General features: G+C 41.0%; 3 protein-coding genes across 8 annotated transcripts in view; 1 reads left to right on the top strand and 2 right to left on the bottom strand.

The window, feature by feature from the left end:
* Positions 1-1753: 1753 nt before the first annotated feature.
* Positions 1754-21084, bottom strand: REXO5 (RNA exonuclease 5). 4 transcript variants are annotated; one of them, XM_080556453.1, is made up of 20 exons: positions 15900-16036; positions 15254-15291; positions 14721-14842; positions 13704-13830; positions 12745-12832; positions 11444-11593; positions 11201-11289; positions 10280-10395; positions 9298-9436; positions 8664-8758; positions 7761-7863; positions 7161-7297; positions 6729-6837; positions 6277-6387; positions 6010-6147; positions 5389-5481; positions 4688-4907; positions 4089-4282; positions 3361-3470; positions 1754-1965 (listed from the first exon to the last, which is right to left on the bottom strand). In XM_080556453.1, the coding sequence occupies exons 4-20, from the start codon at positions 13767-13769 to the stop codon at positions 1896-1898; spliced, it is 2028 nt and encodes a 675-aa protein (XP_080412579.1). In that variant the 5' UTR covers positions 13770-13830; positions 14721-14842; positions 15254-15291; positions 15900-16036; the 3' UTR covers positions 1754-1895. The 4 variants fall into 4 exon arrangements, with proteins under 4 accessions (XP_080412579.1, XP_080412580.1, XP_080412578.1 ...); XM_080556454.1 differs by lacking the exons at positions 15254-15291; positions 15900-16036 and adding an exon at positions 20968-21084; XM_080556452.1 differs by lacking the exon at positions 15254-15291 and having other exon boundaries at positions 15900-16031.
* ERI2 (ERI1 exoribonuclease family member 2) lies at positions 15284-21824 on the top strand. Of its 3 annotated transcripts, none has more exons than XM_080556460.1 (8): positions 15284-15446; positions 16274-16410; positions 16557-16684; positions 16828-16963; positions 17668-17768; positions 18946-19027; positions 19711-19799; positions 20004-21824. In XM_080556460.1, the coding sequence occupies exons 1-8, from the start codon at positions 15403-15405 to the stop codon at positions 21345-21347; spliced, it is 2061 nt and encodes a 686-aa protein (XP_080412586.1). In that variant the 5' UTR covers positions 15284-15402; the 3' UTR covers positions 21348-21824. The 3 variants fall into 3 exon arrangements, with proteins under 3 accessions (XP_080412586.1, XP_080412584.1, XP_080412585.1); XM_080556458.1 differs by having other exon boundaries at positions 16828-16984; XM_080556459.1 differs by lacking the exon at positions 15284-15446 and adding an exon at positions 16022-16167 and having other exon boundaries at positions 16828-16984.
* The window catches only part of LOC308178141 (uncharacterized protein), a 70977-nt gene continuing 68803 nt past the window's right edge, over positions 21818-23991 (bottom strand). The window contains exons 39-43 of the mRNA XM_080556243.1: positions 23752-23853; positions 23166-23293; positions 22955-23054; positions 22409-22528; positions 21818-22231 (exon numbers count right to left, since the gene is read on the bottom strand). Of these exons, the coding sequence (XP_080412369.1) occupies positions 22148-22231; positions 22409-22528; positions 22955-23054; positions 23166-23293; positions 23752-23853 (534 nt within the window). The 3' untranslated portion in view covers positions 21818-22147. The remainder of the gene's footprint in view (positions 22232-22408; positions 22529-22954; positions 23055-23165; positions 23294-23751; positions 23854-23991) is intronic.

Raw genomic sequence — 23991 nt, 5'->3', positions numbered from 1 at the left:
ATTACTGAACAAATGAGTAACTTTGTGGTGTTTACATAATGACACTTTGGTGTTCACTTTTTTGTGCTGAAGCTTTGTACAAAAATGTCTTATTTAACGCTGAAGTCCTTTTTACATTTTCAATTAAAAGGGGAAAAAAATAATTATTTTCTCATGACTGTAAATAGGACTCTTGCTAGTTTTATTTGTAATCCACAGTTTCTCAAACAGGAATCTTGGATGCTTACTAGGCCTTCTCAGGCCTTGCTGGGACGTGACCACATCATTTTTAAGTGCATGTAGTGAAACCTAGCTGCTTTTGTTGGTGTCATTCAACGCTGCAGTGCGTGTGTCTACAAGCAACTGCTGGATGTAAACAACTGTAACAGGAGTGTTCTTACGGAGGGATGAGCGCGGAGGTCAGGTCAGTCTGCCATTCACCCTAGGGGCCAGCTCACCCAGCTGACACCGTGGTCGCTGCTGCGCTCAGGTGAGCAGCGGGGCCTGGCAGTGCAGGACAAAGGACTGCCTGCCGCTCTGGTTTTATAGCGGCACTGTTGCCAGTGTCAGTGTAGTCATCCCCATTTGCAGTAGCTAAAGCCTAAGGCTGCCAGGCTCACTTGGCATGGATCTGTTTTGGTTTTAAAAGGGGGGAGAAACAAAAAAAAAAAAGGACAAGCTGCTTTCATCTTGTTTAATAAGAGCTTTCATTTCAAGAGCTTGGAAGGCTTTAAATTCTAGGTATGAGAAACACTGATGTGAGCATCTCCTACCCACTCACTAGCACTGCCTCTGCACGAGTGCTGCATTCGCCTTTCCCCACTATTTTTGCCTGCTCCTCCATGCAGCATCTCCCAACTTCTACGCCATAAATGGCTCTTTGCTCAAGAGCTGTGCAAAGCGAACTTGGGATTGAAAGTAGGAGGGTGTGATATTCTATCAGCTGTAATGCATCGTGTCTGAAATAATAACACTTTCAAAGTTATCTCAGCCTATTCCCATTCATCCCAAGAAGTCCTTTGTCTTAAACTTGGTAACAAATGTTTCCTTTAACTTTTTTTTTCAATGTCCAAAGCTTGCCTAGGCATCCTTGTGCTTGCAAATTCAATTACCAAGAGATGGTCAAGCAGCCTTTATTTCTAGGTGGCAGTGGCTGCAAAGCACAGGTCTGAAGCTGTTCAGGCTGTAAACCATCTCATCCTACTGCTGGGCATGTACTGACTGTTACAGCAGCTCTGCACCCAGCTGCCCCTGAAACCATGTGTGACGTTCACACAGGTATGTGCATCCCCTAAGAGGGCCCTTGTCCCTCCCCCTGCAGCCACTGTAGTCTTTTTTTTTTTAAAGGGTGATGGAGGAGGAGAAAGTGGAGACTGTCCAAGAAGGATGAATCACCCATTCCTCCTTTCCATGGACTAAGTACAGTGCTTTCCCAGAATTGTTTGAGGAGCTGGCACAGCACCTTTCCAGAGAGCCATGCAATTCCCAAGAAGAGCTTTTAACTGCTGAGCAGCTGCTGCAGGTACTACAGTAGCTTGGCTTACTGGTTTGTGGCCTCCAACATTTTGCTGAACACAACCCAGCTGGTATGTCAGGCTCCTGCAAGGAAACAACTTGCTGAATTAGAGCACAGAGCAACACTGATTGGGGGTTTTTGCAAAAACAGTGCCTCTGCTTTGCCCCCAGCTCTTCCATGAGCTCTTGCCTAGGTCACTGCCAGGGAAAATGCTATACCAAGAAGGGTTAACAGAAACAGTAGTATGGTTTTAAGATGTTTTGAATACCTTTTATTTTTAGACTTTATAAAAGATATAGTGAAAGCCTATTGTTCTTATGATAAGGGGTCTTTACAGAGACATCAATATTTAAAGTAATTAAGAATATCTTAACAAAAGATTGCTTTAAAAGTTGGCAGCTTAACAAGCACTGCTCCCTCTGTCATCTTTTATTCCCATCAGACCAAGGCCAGACTGTGATCCGTGTACGCTGCAACATAAACAAGAGATGTTATTTCTGTTCAGGGTAGCGTTGATGCACAGAAGTTAGTTGGCCTAGCAGTAAGGAGCCAGGAAGCCCATGTGTCAGCACACTGAAAAACTGCAACGTTGGGTTGTTCTTTGTTTTTTTTCCCCCAGCCAACCATGAGTCATCATTATTTTAAACAAGAAGCCTGCTCTGACCTATCAGTCCTCTGGGAAACAGTAATTTGGGATCCTCACTTGGCAAGAAACCTCTTCCAGGCCTGGGAAGGTGCAACCCTTTTTCCCAAACTGTCCCAGACATGGCTGAGTTACGCTGAAGCAGCAGTTGATACCACCCTTATGCAAGAAAGCAGTTGTAGAGGGCTACATGCAATCAGCATTTGTCTAATGAGGGAAGAAATGCTGCTGCCTCATTTTGCATGCTATTATTCTTTGGTGTGATGGGAAACCAGCTAAATGCTGTTAAGGAAAAAAAAAAAGGTTACCAACAACTGCCCAGTTAGAGCAGGCCATGCCAAGAGCAGGCTTTGGCACATACCCTTGCTGAAAGGGTTTGTCACAGGCACTGAGCCTAAGCAGCGTCTGGGCTTGGGATGCCTCCCCCCTGCAGGGACAGCGGTCACGAAGATAATACAGCATCAGGCGTCCTCTCCTCGGGAAGCTTTGCAGGTAAGAGCGGGGAGCTGGGCCTGGCTCCATAGCCTGACAAAAGAGCTGCTGCTCTGGCTCCCTGCTTCTATAGCAGGGCCTGGCTTGTGTCTCCCCAAAGGCCTGGTGCCCCTTGTGTTGAAGATGAACTTCAAAAAGGCAGGGGTAGACATGACCCTTGTCTGGCTGGCTGAAGAGCAACGCTGAACAAACTGAGAGAAGACCGCTGAAATAAGAATGTATTCAGTAACTAAGGCCTTGCCTGGGAAAGATTCAATTTTCTTGTTAATTATTAAACAAGGAATGGCTATCCATGGCACTTCAGGCCCTTGGGAAATAAAGGGAGCCTACCCCATGTGGAAGCATCCCTGCTATTACCCCTGAGGCCCAGCACAACAACTTGCTCTTTCCTATGAAAGCATGGCAGGGTTTTTTTTTTTTTCCCTGTTTCCCAAATCATGCTTTCATGTCCCTGACAGAAGAAGGGAGTGAACCTGGATCCCTGAGCCATACTAAGGATGAAGCATGTAAGGCAGGGTACCACAAGACAACTGGTAGATGGTGCGGGGGAAGGAAGAGGGAGGGGTATGATTTTCTTTGGTTAACAAAATAACTTGACCCCATATAAAACACTACCAACAAATAGTAGAGCTTCTGAAGTGTGTTTCTCTCCGTCCTTAAATGCCTTTTCTGCGAGGATGCTGCAGCGAGGGAAAGGAGAGGACTCCTAGCAAAACAAGGGGCAAGTTACCTGTTTGTTCCAGGAAAGAGAACAACGCACAAGGTATTCTTCTGCAGACTTCTATAAAGCTTTTTTATAATCTGGTCCAACTTCTTCACCTTTTTCCTTAGATCCTGCTCCTGTGTAACAGAATACAAGCCTTGAAATCCCCCGTTCTGCTGCAGATATGTCACAATCACATCTAAAAGTGTTTATGCGGTGACTCACCCTGGAGCCGTGTCAGGGATGAAAGGGGCGATTCTGTTTCTGGCTAGCATTGGGAAGGGCAACAGCCCCTCTGCAGGGAGAGCACACACCCTACTCACGGGGCACTGCAGCTTCCTCCAGTAAAAATGGGAGCTGCACCTAGATCTGTTCTTTCCAGTAGGCTACACAACTTGTTGTCTCTCTCCAACTTCCGTACCCCTTCCTATACCTGTGCATTGCTCAGCGTGCTCTCAGGTGGGAGGCTGCAGTTCCTCTCTAGGGAACTCATTGTTCCATATGCCTGGGCTGTTTTTAGTTATACTGTACCCCACTAATGCCGCGTTATCTCCTGGGATCTTACGTCTCCAAGCTGTCTTATGAAAACTGAGCCATGGCAGCCTCTGCACCAGCAGAAGATCCTACTGCTACATCCAGCTCTGTACCTAAGCCTCCTCCCAGTGACCACCTCTGGTTCCCAGGGCAGCACGCAGTTCAATGCCATTAACCTCGCTAACAAACTGCAACAAACACCAGCCTAGCCTTAAACTCACAGAGTCAGGTAGAGGTGCCGTCTTCTCACATAAGCTGTTTCCTACTTGCTTCTCCCTGCTGTGATTCATTTGCCAAATCCATCTCCAGAGGTGACCTGAAGCAAGCGCCTTCCTACTTCTTAACTTGCTGCCCTTCACAGCCCAGCTGTTTATAACTTCAAGGGCATCCACAGCACTTTGTGATGTCTGGAATTCTGAAAAACAATGAGAAAGGGGTCACCCTTTGCCAGTTATGTTGCCCTGTTCTTTGGCACCTGCAAGGCAGTGCTAAAAAGGTGGAGGGCTAAAGGGAAATGAGAAACTGAGATCACTGCAGTAAGCAGATGCTCATCCTGCAAACAGGTAAGTGTCAGACTAAAGAACTGCCAGTTAAATGCAAGACCACTCATCTGGCTGTTCTCCTCATTTTTTAGAGGTGATTACATGTCAGTGCAAAGCTGCACACTAGCCAGCTGTGCTTTCACCTGAGTATTTTAAATACTGTCACTTGGAGCAGACGTGAGTTTCAGTTGCTCTTGCCGTGTCACTGTGAATTTTCCAGTACTGCTGAACAAGCTTATTTGAAGGAAATAACCAGGCTGCATTGCAAAGCTACTTACTGAGGAAACAGCAGTTCCTGTGCCTTCCACTCTGGAGATCCTTTGGCAGGAACAGAGTTTCCAGGGCTTCCAACTGGCTGAATTCTTCTTGCAAGTCTGTCTCTGTTAATGACTTCTTTAGACCCGCCACATAAATCACACCTTCATTTTCTATATCCAGTTCTAGTTCCTGTATCAGAACATCACAGTCCAGCGTTGCAGCAGAGACGGGTCTCTGAACCTGGGGTGGGTCCAACAGGAACAAACACAGCACATCAGCCAAAGCAGCTCTGTGTTCTGAGCTTCTGTTTTAAATGGTTCTGTCCAATTACCAAAATTCGGTTAGCTGTTTTCCCTTCCGTGACCAATGTAATTAAGGAAGGCTAGATTAATTAGTCATGAAAGATATGTCTGTAATGCAGGACAATTAAGAATACTACGTATGTGGCATTTTAACACCCAGTTACTTGGCTCCTCATTTTTAAGACACAGTTGCCAGGTCAGAATGCTTTCTGACCCCCTTCTGCTGGCAGATGGGAAAGAAAGAGGGCAACAGCCATCTCCTTTCTGCCAGCGGCCCTAAATTGTCTAGGGACAGGGAGATGGCAACAGCACAGCCAGCCAGGGTTTGCCCAGACTCTAAGTAGGCATTAAGAAGTGACATATTAGCCAGTATTCCTGTGCTACATGTAACTTGGGCTTTTGCTATTTACTTTGTTTACCTTAATGCAGGATCCTGCTACCTCAGCTCCATCTAGGCTTTCCACAGCAAGCTGAGCAGCTTCCAGCACTTCATATTGGATACAGACGTAGGGCTTGAAACAAGATAATACACTTCAGGTTTATGAATAATACACATTAGCCCTCCCCCTTTACAACTCAGGTCTCAATAAGTTGTGTGGTTTTTTTGTTGTTGGTTTTTTTTTTTTTTTAAATAGGGTATAAAAAGGTGTGGGTTGGTAATACAGGTAACACTCCATATACCGTAGCTGTTTAAAAAACCTTCAATTAACTTGGTAATTATTAGCAACCTTGTTTTGCCACTAAAGACCTTAGCATATCAATGCTCTTGAAAGGAACAAAAATCATCTCGGTTTCACCAGTACTCAGTTAAAGCTCTCTAGCTTGAGCAGCACTTATGTCACATCAGCTGTGCTTATTCTTGTTGCTGCGTGCAGCAGCTTTTATACATGCTGAATTGTTGTAGCTCATGACCAAACAGCCAGAGGAAAAAAACAAAGGCAAAAGAAAGGTATTTAAGTGGTTCTCATCCACATCTATCCTAGAGATTACTCAGGACTTCACTGCCTGTCAACAAGCTGAATACTTTGAGTACCCCTCACCTGGTATGTTTCCGTTACCACTGTCAGAGACTGGATTGGCCCACACCTCCCAAATTCTTTTTTCACAGCCTTCAGGCAAAAACTTTCTTCAAAAGGACCTGCATAGATTGTCAGCATGTCAGTCAGCTTGCTTCTCACCTGTGGGAACACAGATTAGAGAAGGAACTTCACAAAGCAAAGGAACTACTAGATGCCTCCAGATACGCCTCTTTCCAAACTGAGCAATGAAGACTAGTCTTGCTCAGGAAAAAAAAAAAAAAAAGGTACCTTTTCACAAAATCCAGCAAGAAGATGAGATGCAATGTACTCTGGACCCAAACTGAACTGAATGATACTGAATGTGGAGAGGGGAACATCTTCTAAGGCTCTCTGAAGAATCTGGAAGGAAAAGAGTACACATGGCTCAAAGAGGTGCAAGATAATTCTGCTGCAAAAGACCAGAAACAAAGCTCTTGAATTTAGTTCTCTACTTTAATTGTCATTATTGTCCAAGGAAGCCCTCAGGCAGAAATTCTTCTTTAGTGAGTCATGAGAGGGTGATAGGGGATCAAAGCTTATTTCTGAAATAAGAAAATGGATTTAGCTAACCTGGTATTAACACTATTGCTAACGCTACTGTCAGCCAGCTTTTTAAAATAGGACTCATCAACCCACCCCCAGAACAAGAACTTCAAACTACTTTGAAGCTTGCTTAGACCAACCCACCCAAATCCATTCACCTGTTTGTTTGAAGTGCTCATGTTACTCTGACACAGGCCAGAAGAGTCCGCTTCCTGTCTGCCCAAAAGGAGAGGTTTTTGGCCGGTCACCTGCAAGCAGTCTAAAAAACTAGCAGAGAGAAAAAAAAAGCTGTGAATCACAGTAGTTATTGATATGGTGAGTTAAAAGCATGCAAGGAAGTGCCTGTCACTGAGAAATTATACAGTTCATTAAAGAAATCTTAAAGAATATTCTTGCCCTCAAGATCAAAAGCAGCCTGGAAAATGCTTTGTGAAATTTAAGATACTATTTCCGAAAAATTTTCAGTGCTACTCTACAATTATCTGTGTCTCTCTGAAGACACTGATGGCTTCTGAAAACATAAGACACTTCTTTGATTTCACTGAGGATTCAATCAAAGGAAAAACATGCATATCTGAGAATCTTATTACCATGGTTTGGATAGATGCGGAGGATCATTCGACTGCTTCTGGACTCTACATCCTTGTGGCTGTAACGCAGATTTGTTCTGTGAGACCTCAGTCAGTCTTTCAGCTGTCAGCAGCATTTCCAAATTTAGTTCTGCTACCTTGTGGAAGGAAGATGAGTAGATGGCTTTCATCTCAGCTAATTGGAGCTAACCGAGAAGCATGTGCCTTCTCTATGAGTCACCTAGGCACATTCCACACTAGTGGAGAAAGACAGACATTCATTTCTTGCCTTATTATTTCCTGTTGTCATTTTAAGCATGCAGAACTTAGAGCATCAACCAGCATGTCCAAAACATCCTCTCCAGAAACCAACAATACAAGGGGATTCATAAAACCTGCTGAATCGCTGCCAAAACATGCAAGGTCCCTCACTTCTTTATTTAGAAAAAAAATGATAGGCACTCCTGTAGGCTGCAAGTGTCTGAATCTTTCTTCCCCCAATGCCCCTCTGCAAGATCAGCCCAATTTCTCTTATAAATTGGTAAGAGGATGGGCAAGAATACTTTTTCTTCATATACACAACTTGTATATTCTGCTATTAAAGACATTAGATATAGCTACCTTTGCTGGTCCTTGCTCAATAAAGAATTGAGCCAATTCCAATGCAGCTCTTGCATCTTCTGCAGGATCATGACCAAGCTTCTGGTCACACTGGATCTCCTTCCTAGGGCATCAAAATTAGGTGTACAGGCAGGTTATCTGTTTTTCCATACTGGCCAACATCTCGTCTTTTCTAAATTGGGTCTTTTTCAGGCAAAATAGCTTTCCCCTCTCCAAAAAGGATTTCAATTCTGTGCAGCAGTATTCTTGTGAAATATTCCCCAAAGTTACTGCAAGAAACATTTTTGCAACATTGAGCAAAACACTGTTTACAGGGTTTGACAGAAGCAGCAGTAATACTTGGTACTCCGAGGCGTGATTATTTTTAATTTTGCTTTTTCCTTGACCAATGACCCAATGCACTGGCAGGGAGGCAACCTCCAATTCAGTGAGGTTTGGAGCTACAGAGTAAATGGTGCGTGCTGGATTGCTAAGATGTGCTACGATAGCTAGTATAGTAAGGGACATGATTAAGTCAGTAAATTATACTTCCATAAGTTAGCTTTTCTTTCTAGATAACTGCAACAGATCTCATTTATGTAAGCCAGAGTTCATTTGCTGCTCTACAATTTCATATAGTGGTAGAAGTGCAGAAAAGCTAGTTTTATGGTTCACATACAAACGAGCTCATTACTGGTTGTGTCATAGCATCCCTGCTCGCTCAAAGATAAGCCAATTTATTACACTGCCTGATGTTTCAAGCACACAGTAAACTCCTCTTTATTGTCTATTTGCACAGCCTGCTCTCCTTCCTTTTGAGTTTTATCAGAAAAAAATTTCTCATCCTACTGGTGGAAGAGCAGGACCCTATAGCCCCCATAACAGTTTCTAATGCTTCCCATAACAATGCAAGAATAATCTTACCCTAAAACAGCTTTGGCTAGAAATTTTAGCTTAAATCTTCGACCTTCATTTCTGGCAAAAAGCAACGAAGTATCAATAACACTAGGGTGGATCATCTGGAGGAGAGAAAACATCACCAGTTTAATTTAAGAACAGCACTCACACAGAATTGGGCAGTGACTCCATTATCTGTGCCTCTACCCTTTCATTTCAGTTGCCCATTTCTCACTGACAGGTAACTGGTTCGGACAATAGAACACGTGGGAACCATGAAACAGGCCCAAATCTCCTTTCTAAAGGTCTGTTGGGAAGACCTAGGTTGGGTTGGAATGATTATGACTCAAGCATTTGAGATTGGTTAAATTCAGTACAGGAAGGACTTCAGTTCTTCCCATGACAGAGTGATCGAAAGCACCTGGCTGAAGCAGAAAGGTAAAGCTTCTCTTGCAACCTTCCTTCCTTTTGGGTTCTGAACAGCACCTTGCAGGTTTTATAGATGTAAGGGGAGTATTTCTCTTTTAAATCCTTACAGCCATAAAGCTATTCATAATGAAAAGCAATTAACAAGTGTTCACTAATTAAAAAACATAATTGGAACTTTTAGGCCTGAAATTAATAGCAGTTTTGGGAAAAATACTCGTAAAAGTATACTCACTTGCAAAGCCTGGAGATCAGCATTTAGAGAATGACCCACCAATACTGCATCATGCGGAAGTATTTTTTTTAATCTGCTTTGTACGTCTGGCAATCTTGTTTTCACTGGAAGCAGCATTTTCCTTGTGATTCCTGAGAATCTTCAAAACAGAAGGTGGATGGAGTACAAGCAGTGCATTAGCAACAGCACTTACTGGAGAACATTACAAGCAGGGTATGTAGAAAAAGAACCCAGTGTAACTAATGACAGAATGCAATTTACTGGTTCCTCTATAAGTGCATTCCAACATAAGAGGACATACTGCACAAATATTAAGCTGCTGCAGCTACCACATCTGTTTCAAAAGTTTGTTCTCTCTCACGCATAACTTAAAGTGATGCAGTTCTTAGCACCAGATAGCACAGGTAAGGAAATATTGTAAAGCTGACATGGAAGGAAATGCTTCCAAGTAACCTGAGGGAATTGGCACTTCACCTCCTGGATACATCCAGGCAAAGTCTTGGAGAAGACGTGGCTTGAATTTTGCCTTCTTTTATTATAATACTAAGCCCAGCCCTAGAGCTCTAAGTGAGCTGATGACCTGCACTGTTCATTTTCTACAGATGAGCAAACTTAGCTACAGAGCAGAGACCCAGACTGCAATCCCGTACTCTTACTCACCCTGTATCCGATTTTATATCCGGCAGTAAAGAGTAACCTGTACTGTGTATCATTAACCTGTAACAGAACTTTTCCTAGAACACTGCAGAATGATAATGCTTCTGTCTAGACATTGGGGCACTGCACAGCAGGGAGTGCATACATAACATTGGTTATTCTACCCACAAAGCACAAACTGGATTCTTAACACCAAGTAAAATACAGTAGACATCGGCGAGTAGACAAGTGTACAGACCAAAGTTTTCTGAAAGGTCCTGTGTTACAGGCTTGATTTGAAAGGCTTGTAGCTCTTGAAGAGATAAGAAACTTCAGTACGAGTCACCTGGTGCGGTAGTTCACTATTGTGCTTTCAGGTTTGACTAGTTCATTCAAGAGGCATTGACCCTGTGCATCCACCAAAGAGACACGAGTGACTTCATTCCCCCTTGCAGTCAGGCACTGTCAGGAAAAAGCAGAGGCAGCTTTTGAATCAGCACAATGCTGCCATTCAACAACCTTAGCTGAGATCTGCTTTGGCTACAGCCAACATCACTGCTAAGGAGTTGCTTTACTTAGAGATCTACCAGTTATAGCTTGCTTTATGTAGCACGCTTCATTTGAATTGTTAAATGCCCACCATAAACACAGCAAACACGCAGGCAAGCACAACACAAAGAAAGGCTTTACAAAGAAGTGCTGATTTCACAGAATCAGGTTGTACTCTGCACTGCAGGGCTGCAACTGACAGCACCATCACCAGAGAAGATAAATGTAATTTAAAAGTAGAGCCCAGATCGCATCGTTAGTCACTCAATGCTGATGCCGACTGGGCATCTCTGCAAGGTCAGAACTGCACTAAGAGAGGAATCCTTACCACAACATGCTGCTGGAAGAACTGGGATGGCTAAAGGGGTAGCAGAGAGACATCTCTGCATTCCCAAACTTTGGGGAGGGCTGGGAAAAAGAATTGTTAAAAAAATAAAGTCTCAGGAGTTACTGCAGCATTGGAGATAGACCTGGCAGTTCCAGATGCTGTTCTGAAAACCACCACGTAACTGAGCTCTCTGGTGCACTGCTCAGGAAGGACTTTGAGCCCTTCCTGTGGTTGTATTAACACTGGTACCATCACTGAAGGGACTGGCAGCAGATATTAATACATCAGAAGGGGTTTAATAAATACCCAGGGTGCCTGGCTCATTTTGGAATAGCTGCTTGAAGCTTGATTGCTTGACTATGCTTTGTAAGGTCACGTGTTTATTTTTACCATTTCACAATCCAGACCAAAGAGGGGGCTGCTGTCTGTCCTCTGCTGATCACACTCTGTATGCACATAACCCTTACAGCCAGGGGAGCCTAAAACGAAAAGACACCTGTGAACAAGACACAGACCTCTCTCTTCTAATAGTCATTATGTATCTTATATGACCAAACATATCATTAACTGGCAAAATTAAAAACAGACAAAAACCAAACCAACCCAACCAACCAAAAACTTCAGAAAACTGACCTTTCAGGGGATAATCATTTTTCTTCAGCTCTTTTGAAGTTAGAATGTACCTAGTAAGGCCTTGTTTTGATTCTCCGTATTTCCGGATGATGGGATCACATTGCAAGTCTGAGTTTTTAGGAATACATCCACTGCTAGTGGAAATCAAGCCTGTAACATACAAAATCACCTGTCAAATTCAGATAGCTCTCCTTACTTGCAGTTTTCTGCATTAGTACACACATTAAGAGGTTACACCATATCACAATAAAACACTACGTGGAACAATAAGCTGTATATACATATATATATATAAGGATAAATGATATATGCTGACATGTGACAGGGTACTTGAATCCTGCTCCCAGCTCAGCTACTGACAGCTGATTGTGAGCAAGTCACATCACAAGTCTGTCTCACATTCCTTTCAGTAAGAGAGAACGCTTTCCTCATAAGCATGACAGCATAGTCTTCTGTTACCTCATGTAAGCTGTAAAAGAAGTACTTTTTATCTACTTTCCGTGTGAAATTCTTTCCCCAAAGTATTATTAGGAGAAAATGCACTCTGTGGCTCAAAAAGAAGCAAGCATTGAACTGACACCAGAATCCACAGCTGTATAAACTCTAACTATTTTGTAGGTGATTCTCTGCAGATTGCACTTAAAGAAAAATATACCTGACATCTCAGATCTGTGACTGTGCAGTAGGTTTACAGTCAGGATGCTAGAGGACTTTGTCAATACATTGAAAGCAACAGCTGTTCATTCTCCCATTTAGGACTGGAATTCAAGATTCTTTGTTACACTTCTAACAATTTCAGTGAAGTTCTCATGGTAGTCTCTTGCGGGTTTTGTACAAGCCCGTTGGATTACAATCACCTCTATAAAGAGTGTAAAAATAGGAGATCAGTTGTCAACATACCTGTTCTTTACCTTGATTTGCAGCTCAGTATAACAAAAGAAAACTACAAACAAATGAGTAACTACTTAGCTTGAATCTAATTTCTATCTGTGTATCTATTATTAGACATATGTTACAATAAAACAATCACAAAATGGGTAATGAAGCATCAGAATTTTGGATTAAACTTACTAAAAAAAAAATCTGTTCTTTTTACATTTACTTGTGACAATGAGCCCAACAGAGAGTTACCGAACTAGTTAGGGGAACTAGCCTTTTGGCATAAGCTATTATACTTGTTTCTTTGTAAACAAGTTCACCATAGCAGCAAGCTGGGATTGCACAGCATGCAAAGCTATTAAATTACCCTTGAAAGCGAATCACTGTGACTGAAACGGATGATGCAAAACCAAGCAAGATACCTTGTGCATTGTTTTGAGGTTTCATGTTTGCTCCTTCTCCATACAGGTTGGCTAGGAAGCTAGCTGAAGAAGGTGGTAATGTAAATCTCTGGAGAGAAAAAAAAAAAAAAAAGACGTTTTAGGAACTTTGAATCATAGCAGAAACATCAAGCATATAAGATGCCTTTTTATCCCCAAAGCAATAAAATTTAGAGAAAGATGGTTAAAAAAAAGTAGCAGAAGTATGTTGGGCATTTTCTTAGGAAAACAAAACAAGACACAAACCAAACATCTTATGATGATGCACACTATAGAATTCTTTGTACTAAGGAAAGATTTGCCTTCCCAGATATGACTGAGAATGCAAGTTTCAGACTTTCATTGATAGAAACTAAAGCAGTTCCAGACTTTCCAGTTAAGCCGTCATTTTGCGTTTGCTGCAGTTCAGAGAGAATTCTCTGGAAGTCCCAATCAAAGCACTTCTTTCTTCCTTCAAAAACGTTGCTTGTAGCTCAGAAAATTAAAGTAGTTATTTTAATAATCCTTTTGGGAAATGGGAGAAGTTTGATATAAAGTGTAAATTGTCAGAGTGAGATTTTTCAACCAGTGGGAATAGCATAACTCTGTTGAGATTCTCCTTACTCATACCTTAAAGTAAATTTCAAATCAACTGAGGTATTTTCAATCTCCCAGGCATCCTGAAGATGTTGGAAGTATAGAGGGCTGAAACACCAATGTATGCACATTTCACCTGGTAAGGCTTCAAAGACTTAAGTCTTGAAAATCTGTTTCCAATATTAAATCCCTGGCCTTTGTTCTAAGCTTACAAAGGCCACAAACAGATCCTCTCATTGCTTTGGGAGTCAAAGACAGACTCTTCCTATTGGAAAGACAATAATTTCACTGCAGCATTAATCACTGGGACATGCTTTAAGGATTGCAGGAATTTTAGTAGACATCAATATAGCTTGGGGACTTACATGCTGGAACACTTTTCTGAGGTGTTTGAACTGTAAATAGAATTTGTAGAAATGGAGTTGGCTCATCTCATGTAGAACAATAACCACAACCCCAGCCAGGTGGCTTTGGTGATAAATATGGCACCAGCTGCAATTAAAAAAAAAAAAAAAGAAATCAAAGCAAAACAATCATCAAGCACTCTTAAAAACAAACTTGGCACCAACCCAGCTTTTAGGTCAGTCAACGGCAAAGTGCCAAGTGACTTCAATGAGAAGAGGCTTTTAAAGCTTATCTCAGCCAGCCACATATACCTAGAAGCAACATAACATGAGAGACAGAAAGGATGAATTGTAGCAAAATTCTGCTGCAGTAGTATTTCAAGTCATAACTTACCCATCTCATTTATATGCATCAGAATAGGAATACATACAAGTAACTTCAGCTGTAATGATGCAGTCTAGTCAATCAAACTGAAGAATGAAATCACTTCATCAAAATGAAAGTTTCACAAAATCATTTTCTCTTTGACAGTAAAAATCCAAAGTGGAACATTTTTACCTTTAGCTTTATTGCCAGATTTATTACATTTCACCATATTTACGCCATCCGAGGTTATATACACTCCTGAGCCTCCCACTTCCATTGCTGAGAAACTGCCCCAAAAAAGGGCAGTGATTAAAATGTCTTTCCCAAAACACTCTAGAGAAAACATTTCAATTATATCTGTCATGAAACGTTTTGCGTTAGTATTTTAACATCATTTTATTCCTCAATGTGTGAGGCTTCTGTACAACAAAATTGTTTAGTTTTTGGTAACTGCATGAAGCAAAGTTATGAAATGGTAGAATTTTTATCAGAGGAGAAATTCTGGTCTCTGGCCAAGTCTAACAAGAACCATATCTACACAATGCAGTCTGTCATTATGGGATCTGTACTGCAAGGATTCTAAAACAAATGTTGCCTATGCTTTTAGGTAGGTTTTCACAGCATATGAGGACATAAGACAGGGTTGACTCCCAAATACGAAGGTGTTATACCTGGGCTGCGTGGCATTGTGGCATTTTCCCAAAGCTGCATACTTTAACAACTCATAAACCTGGTCATGGCTGATTTCACAGTCCTCACCAAATAAAGCTGCAGACAAGTGAGATGACTTTTCCTGCAAAAAGGAAAAGGCCAGTAAAGAAAGTTTCATGTGATCACACAAGTTTACAGAAAATGAAGTCAATTATACAGTAAAAGGAAATCATTTACCACTTGGGTGCAATCAACTACACGTAAAATAACTCTTCCATTCAATATGGACAAAAAGTTTCTTTCCAGATCACACTTCAATATAAATTTACTCTCAGTGTTTCAGTAACCCAGGTCCTCTAACTTTACAGATGTATTTTGTAACGATGAACATGTGAAGACATACATACTAAGGAGACTTGAGGTTACTTAATTTGCAAACATGATGTGCTACAGTCTCAACCCATTCACCCGCTTGCTGCTGTAGAGCTTTGGGCATTTATACAAGCGTTATATGTAGCCACTTGTTTTGTTGAAACCCATTTACTTCATTTACACTGTGTCATCTGCTTTGGTGGATGGATCTGCTGGCCTCTGCAGGAAAAAGAATGTTTCATTAACATGCAAGGAAGATACAGGAAAAAAGCATCAGACTAGATGCGATGAAATGAATGCTACCACACAACTCTGCACAACAGCTCTTTAATGATTCTAAAATCAAGAATTCTCCCAAGCTACTCAGCAAGCAGGTACGTTATTTTGGAGGCCTCTGCTGCCCATCTGCCCTGTTCCAATAGTGCTCTTTAGGCCTGTAAGTTTTTACGGATGTTCTTTTTTACCTAATGAAAAGACATCACGGCATACTGATGTCATAGCTGAAAAGAAAAAAAGCAGAAAAAAACCACAAACAAGCAGACAACACTACAGATCGAATCCCGCAGGGGGCTTATTCGGGCAGCTGCCTCGCTACCAGACAGTGTTTTCCCCAGCACGCTAACGAGCCTCGTGCTCGTTAGCTGTGGCAGAGCCTGCCCCCCTGGGCTGGGCTGGTGCAATTTAAGGCCGTAGGTTAGAAGTTAAACAGAGGTGCCAGCCTCTGAGGCTCGAGCGGTCAAACCCCCGCTAGGAACAACTCGCGACACCATGGCCCTCAGCCTCTCGCTCCTCACGCCGACCCGGGGTTCCCCCCCCCGGCCGCCCACCTTCGCCTTGTGCCGGCCGCCCCGCTCCGTCCTGCTCCTCTTCCGAGCCGCCCCCAGCCCCTCCGCGGCGCCGCCGGCCTCAGCGGGCCTCTTGCAGGCGTTCCCGCTGCCGGCCATGGCTCCGCTCCGGGCCGCGGGAGGTTTCCTCAGGGCCGGCCCCTCCCCGCGGCCCCGCTCCGCCCCGCCCCGCCCGCTGCTCGGCGGGAAGCTCGAAATGGCGGCCGGCGGCCGGCGCTGAGGCGGGGATGGCCACCAAGCGCCTGGCCAGGTGCGGGCCGTCGGGCTGGGCACTGGGGAGCGCCCCGAGGGGGCTGGGAGGGGAGGCCGGGAGCGGGGCGAGGCGGGTGCTGAGGAGAGCCCGGTGCCGCCCGCAGGCAGCTGGGGCTGGCGAGGAGCAGCGGGCGGGCGCGGAGCGGAGCGGCGGCGGCGGCGCAGCGCTTCGGGCACCTGGTGGTCGTGGACCTGGAGGCCACCTGCTGGCGGGGCGAGCGGCGCCACAGCCCCGAGATCAGTGAGTGGCGGCCCGCCGGGTCCTTGGCGCCGTGTTTGCCCTCCCCTGACGGCTCAGCCCGCGTTTAAGCGGACGGAATAACCTCTGTGAGCAGCTTTAACCTTTCTGGCCCTTTTTTCCCCCACCTCGTTTTGGTTTTGTCGCAGTTGAATTTCCAGCAGTCCTGCTAAACACTGCCACAGGAGAGATCGAAGCTGAGTTCCACACCTATGTCCAGCCCCAAGAGCATCCTGTGCTCTCCGAGTTCTGTACGGAACTGACCGGCATAACGCAGGTATAGTGCCGTTTAGAATGAAGTTAGAATTGCTACTTACTACTATTTTATGGAGACCTTTAAAGAGGGCTAAGGAGAAATAAGCCTCAAATAAATTTCAGTCCATATTAACACATACATATTTCTTCTTCTCTTTCATAAAGAATCAAGTCGATGAAGGGGTCCCTCTAAACATCTGTTTATCGCAGTTTTTGAAATGGATTCAAAAGATACAACAGGAGAAGAAAATTGTATTCAGTTCAGATATTCTAAATAATTCTACTTCAGAAGCAAAACCAGGTACCTTTGTCACTTGGACAGGTAGGTAAAAGTTTCATTTGATTTTTCTGCAAATTAATACCCATTAAAACTGAACATTTGGTGGTGCTAGTAAGATTGCATCTTCACTGCTAGGGAGTCAAAATCCTGTTAAATATTAGGGACGTGATATTGGGTAAGACTGAAAATATGAATACTGTTGAATTCTGACTTGTTCACTGCATATTTGTCTCTAGGGTTATTGCATTTTTCTGCTTTACATAGACTGCAATGTGTTGCCATTCTCAACAAGTGCAAATGATTTAGTGAGGTCTCCAAGATATTTATGCATCACAAAGTCAATGTTTACTAAGAACACGCGCTCACTTGTCGTCTTATCCCATTGCAGCAACTTAAGTGCTTTTCATGTCCAAAGGCTTCATGTGTCCTGTACGCATCTGTACAGGATGTTACTAGTACGTTGATTGATCTCTTTATGTAGGTTTTTAAGGCACGCTTAGGACAGCGATGGAAGTACAGCAGTACTGGTGACCTGCCCAATTAAATGTCTGTGCTCTGTATCTGGAGTTATCATGCAAACGTTTTTTCTTGCTGAAATTTTTTGTGGTTTTTTTTGTTGTTGTTTTGTAACCTCTAGTTCATTCAGATGAGAAAGGCCTAATTGGAAGGCATCAGGATTAAAAAAATATAATAAATCCTTATTTGTTTTTGCTTTTTCTGTGCAGACTGGGACCTGGGTGTGTGCTTGCAGTATGAGTGTAAAAGGAAGCAGTTGCGAAAACCTGACATCTTAAATTCCTGGATTGATCTCAAAGCAACATATAAGGTGAGAAAAATCATTAGACTGAAATGCTTATACCCATATTACCATCTCAAAGGCCAAGTATACCTAAACTAATAATGTATGTTCCAGCGTCTAGTTACCCCTTTGTTTTCTTTCTGTGTTATCACTCAATAACAATTGCATGCTCTAGAATAGCGTGAATTTTAACAGAGTCTTAATGCTTGGAAAAGTATTGAGTGTTTCTGTTACATAAATGAATGATAATCCCAGAACATTTTTTTGAGCTGCTCTTCCTTTCCTGACATCTTTTGCTCTGATTGCTGCCTTAACTCCTGTTTTTCCTATGCTCTCCTTACTGCTTTACACTGCTGCATGGAAAATAGTGATCCTCATCTGTTTAGAAGGTACATATGGATATAGTACGGGAATTAAATATATACATATATATACACACTTTGACCAGAAAGTATATTCTGAACAGCATTAGTAATACTGGAAAATGAATATATATATATATATGTATATAAAAATGAATTTGTACTGAGAAGATGAAAGGCTTTGTGTATGTGTGTGTGTTTGTGGTGGTGGGATTTTTTTGGCTTGTTTTTTCATAGTCTACGTGGCAAAGAGTTCTGCCTTAGGGACTAATGGCACCTGGGTTCCCCTGTGTAGCCAGGGAAGCTTTCAAAGGTTTATCCAGGAGTCTACCTGTCCACTGATACTTGGAGTTTAAGCAGAAGAATTAAGTCTCTAAAGATAAGCAGTGCAATTATAGGAGAAACAGGGAATATTAAGTGAGAAAAAGTACTATATTTGGCGCATGTATAAACTCTTTTTAATGCTTATGCCTTTGCAATGTGCAATGGTTTAAATATTCAAGATAGTACTTATAATTGTATTCCCCAGGGCTGTTGTTCTGTTAAGGCCTTCATCAATGTAAACTATAAAGTGCAAATGAAAGTGAAATGAGGTTAGATAGAATGGATTAGTTTAAGGCTGGGAGAAGGGATTTATGGTTCTTTCCATTCTAATCTGTTACACGGTAAGTCACATACTGAGTTATACTTATCTTCATTTTACAGTTATGATAAATATTTGATTTGCACAATGGCCTTGTGAGATGTACTATTTGTAAGGTGATATTTTTGAACTGTTTTTCACTCCACTGTGAAGGCGTTTTAAAATGCTTTTTATTAACCACCTGCATGTTTTTCCCTAGGCCTTCTATAATAGAAAGCCTAAAGGACTAAATGGTGCTTTGCAGGATTTGGGGCTAACTTTTGCAGGACGGGAACATTCCGGTAAGCATGATATGATCATCCTCACTTTAATATATATACATATCTTTTATAAGACTAGATAGCTACTATTTAGCTTTAGTTAGCTAAACTAAACTAGCTAGTAATATCTACTAGTTAATACAAATCATAAATGTTACTTCCAGGCTATGCGATGTTCTGTTCAACAAAACCATCAAAGTAAGAAAAGACAGATTATTCAAAGATTAGTTTGTCATTTCTAACCTTGTGCTTTGTTTCAGAAATCTTTCCTAAAACTTTTGCCTGTATGTTGCACAAGATCAAGCTCTGGATTGCTAGGGTGCAAAAGAAAAAAGAGTGGGGGAAAGATAAGAAAACTTGATCTTCCCTGATAGGTCTGGACAGCTTATTAGTGTAAGAGAATACCAGCACAATGTGATTTATTTAGTTAATTTTTTTGACCTAGCTAATACAACTGAACCTGGATTTTGATAATTGTGGCTATATATTCAGCTGTATGGGTTGGTCCTTCAGATGTTTCAGCACAGGGGATTTTTTTTTCTTTTTAACTTCCACTGCCCTTTTTTGAACTATATAACAGTGTCAGAATTATGTGAATCTATTTCATTTATGTAAGGTGTACCTAAATGTCACTTTTCCTCTAATAAGAACCATCCCCAGTAGTAGTTTAAAAGGAAGGCATTAATATAACCATGCTTTTGAAGGGTTGGATGATTCTCGGAATACTGCCCGTCTTGCTTGGAGGATGATTTGTGATGGATGTGTGTTGAAAATTACTAAATCTTTGGATAAGGTTAGTAACTATTTCGTATCTATCCTCCTACTTGTCTTATAGCCTGAAATACAGATGAAAGGTGAGCTATAACAAAATCAATATCTTGACTATGAATAATAATAATATCTCTAAGCTGACACACTTACTAGTTTTGTACATTGATTTCTAAAACTTCTTGGGTATTCATTCTCCAAAATCTTGTTTGATTTATGGACTCCCTAGGCATATCTGAAGAAGAATTTAATTTCTAGAACACTGAATGCAAACTTCACTGACAAGACTCCACTGGGAAGTAACAGCAAACCCGAAACATCAAGAGAGAGAACTTGTAAAACAAACTCTCTGGCAGAGAAAAACCACAACAGTATTGCGGGAATTATCATAAATTCTAAAGTACAAAATGAAGAACAGCAGACCACTTGCACTGATTCCTCTGCAGACATCCACGTTGCATCTAGCAGCAGCTTGAGGACTGACTTAAACAATCAAGCCCAAAGCTCTTTGTCAGTGTCTACTGACAGACTTCCTCTTCCTCTTGGACATGTGCAGCAATCTCACAGTAATTTATCAAGAGGCATTCAGCAAGGATTGAACAACGGGCATATTATGAGTACAACCAGATACAGCTTTCCAGTACATGGATCAGGACTAGTACTTGTCTCCACTACCATCTCCTCAGTTAACATCTCCACTGAGGATATCAGTACTAGTTCTGATTGTTTACCTCTGCTGGCTGACTGGGAAGATGTAGCTTTAATACCAGAATCTCAATCCGAACAAAAATCAGACTGTGTTGAATTTAAAGCTGGCTCAAGTATGGATATTTTAACAGTGTTTGAAGAAGAAACAATTCCAAAGCAATCAGCTGTGATGAGTTCAGATAATCCAAGTTCAGGGAAAACTGTTGTACCCGTGGAACCTCTCAAATCTATCATTTACAAAAGTCCTGATACTACTATCTATAATGTAGGAACAGTACAAGGGCAGACTTCAAATCTTTCAGCTTTTAAATTACCATCTGCAAAGGTAAATGCTATTTCATCACAATCAACATCAATGAAAAATAATTCTACTCCTTTTGAAGTTCCTAAAAGAAAGCCAACTAGTCCAAAAATGTTCCCACCAGCAAAGAAACGGTCTTTTTCTATATATAAAGAAAAAAATGCATCTTTTGATCATTCTTTACCTTTAAGAAGTTCAAACTTGTCCAAAGTGTCTCATGCCATTCTGAACTCCACAGTCAATCTGAATCAGTCTGTAACAGCTGTGAAAAATGAAAAACCAACTCCCCCTCTGTGTAACTGTGGTCGAAGAGCTAAAAGGCTGTATGTATCAAATGCTGGTCCAAATCATGGCAAAGCATTTTTTTGTTGTCCTGTTGGCAAGCATGACAGTAATAAGAAAGGTTGTGGATACTTCAAGTGGGAAAATGCCTTTCTAAAAGAGAAAACTAATGTTCTCACCCTGAATGCAGGTGCCTCGACCTCTCTTAGAACTTGCCCCAGTACTTTAGGAAATTCTTCCAACAAAAAACATTTGTTCCTTAGGCCATCTATGAGAACTTGACATTTACTACTTTTTTTTGTCTTAATCTTTAATCGTTAGTTAACCATACTTAATATAACCAGGACAATGTAATGATGTCGAATGTTTTCATCCCATTCTCAGAACGTGACATTGCTTGGTTAATGTGGATAAAAATTGAAATTGTTCAAGCATACAGAAATATCCATATATTATAAACTATATAATTAATGAAGTGTGAGAGAACAGAAAATACTAAATGCTAAAATTAGTATGAGCAGCTGTATTATTTATACTGTATCATGTATTTTAAACTCTTTGCTAGTCTAGTCCTCAACACTTTAATGATGTAATTTTACTTGCACTATTTCTTCTAAATATACTTTTAGTGATTATAAGTATAACTTTGAAAATGTATTTATAAGTTGTCACACTTTTCAAAAGTGATTCTTGAAGCAAGTGTTCTTTTAAACTCTTTTTTTAATTATTTAAGTAACAATAAAGATAAAATGCCAGTGACACTTTCAAGTTTATTTAATGCATCTGTTGTACTCTTGACTACATGAGTTTTCCATTTCATTTGTATCAGTCTGTCTGCTTTTGTACTATGAGCTATTAGTGTAGCACCAGGGACAGCCAAATGCTGGGGATCAGGTAAGAATTTAAGAGTTGGACATGATGATCTTAGAGGTCTTTTCCAACCTAAATGATTCTATGAATTTATGAAAACCTAAACTAAGAAGGCCATAGTCTTTTACTCTACATTACCGTGTAAATCAGCATTATCTTACTTTTGTTTAAAAACAAAAGACCTACTCTATAAAAAAAACAACAGAACTCTACTATTTTCTCCACTCCTTCTGGCGTAGTTCATTTCTTTGGATCTTCCCACTAACAGTTTTTGGCAACTGTTGAACGAACTCCATCTAATGGGAAAGGGAAGAAATTGCAATACAAAATAAGATACGTTTTACCTAAATTTTGACTTACTTAATCTCAGCAGCACAGCCTTATAAGCCATATAATAGTTGATACCTGCTATCAAATAATTCACTACCTGCTACTGAAAAATATTTAAAATATTGGGGTAATTGAAGACTCACCTTCCGAGGATACTTGTATGGAGCAGTAACTTTCTTAACATGGTCCTGTAGCTCTTTCATCATTTCTTCTGGATCACGTGAAACATAGTCAGATGTTAAAACAACAAAGGCTTTCACTACCTTAAAGGAACAATGGGTTAAATGTCAATGAAACAGCACAACAGTAAGATTTGAAACATTAACGAAACACTTGCTGACAAAATGTAGAACAATGTATAGGGCTGATACAAACAGCTTTGCCAATGTCTGCACATGCTGAATTTGTATGGACCAGAGGTAATTTATATACATTTACTAAAGACCCATAATTTTAAGTATTTGAATGTTAAGAAAAATTTTCAAACGGTGCTTTTGTTATATGTGATATTGGGGCAACTGTCTCAGGTCAGTTTTTCTGGCATGGAGGGATAGAGTAGAATGCCAATTTGAATTTATTTAGTTTAAAAAATTAATCACTGGGTAGACAAATCAAGTGGAAAATGGGTTTCATCAGCTCTGGTATGCACAAAGCTACTTTTAGATATAAGCTTGTTTAAGTTTGTTTACCTCTCCCCTGATGGGGTCTGGACTGCTGACTACTGCTGATTCCACCACTGCGGGATGCTCTAATAGGGCACTTTCTACTTCAAATGGTCCAATACGGTATCTTTAAAATGAAAGGTCTTTTTGAAACACACATTTGAAATACACATACCATCACACCTGAATCAGCTGTATTGTTCAAGTTTGAAGATGTATTATTACTCAGTTAAATTACCCAGCAGAAGTAATGACATCATCAGATCTTCCAACAAACCAGAAGTATCCGTCTTCATCCAGAATCCCCCTGTCTCCAGTAACATAAAAATCCCCACGTATTGTTGCCTCTGTTTTCTCTGGATCATCCTGGTAAACATGAAATTGTATTTTATATAAAAACGGCTTGAAAAATACATTACATTGCATTCTAACATATTCAGTATATAATTTATGGTAAAGCCAAATGCTTTTCAGACTGGTCCATGTCATCATGTGCATCAAATTCAAGTGGGACACAAATAATGATGAATTATAATAAACATTCACCATTACTAATCCACAAAACTAAATCTGTCAAAGATTTCCCTTTTTATTAAGGAAATAACAATCAAAAGAAAGTGGATTTTAACTTGTTAGGCAAGACACTGTCATCAAACGACTAATTGTGTAAGTAGACTAAACAGCTGCAAAAAAAAAAATGGAAATCCCTCTTTCCTCCCCACAGGCTTTTATCCTTCTAAGTAGAGAATATGTATAGGAGGCATCAGATTCCTTGTGACAGAGATTTAACAGGACATCTGCTTTAATTGTAGTAGGGTTCTTACAGTATAGCAAGTAAAAAGAAAAGGCGGTCTTGTAGGTTTTACTCTGATGGCAATATCTCCTTCTTTTCCAGGAGACAGAATATTACCGTTTTCATCTATAATCTGAAAATAAACAAAACACTGTTTTATTATCTTGGACTCAAAGTAGAAATCATTAAATTAAGATTATAGAATCTTGGTGCTCATTTAAAGTATTTAGTTGAAATATTTCCTGGAAAATTATTTGGAGCAGTAGAGGAC

This window comes from Anser brachyrhynchus (genome assembly GCF_964034855.1).
Source record: "Anser brachyrhynchus genome assembly, chromosome: 15".
Taxonomy (NCBI): Eukaryota; Metazoa; Chordata; class Aves; order Anseriformes; family Anatidae; genus Anser; species Anser brachyrhynchus.
The sequence above is the reverse complement of the archived record's forward strand: the minus strand, read 5'-3'. Positions and strand labels throughout refer to the sequence as shown.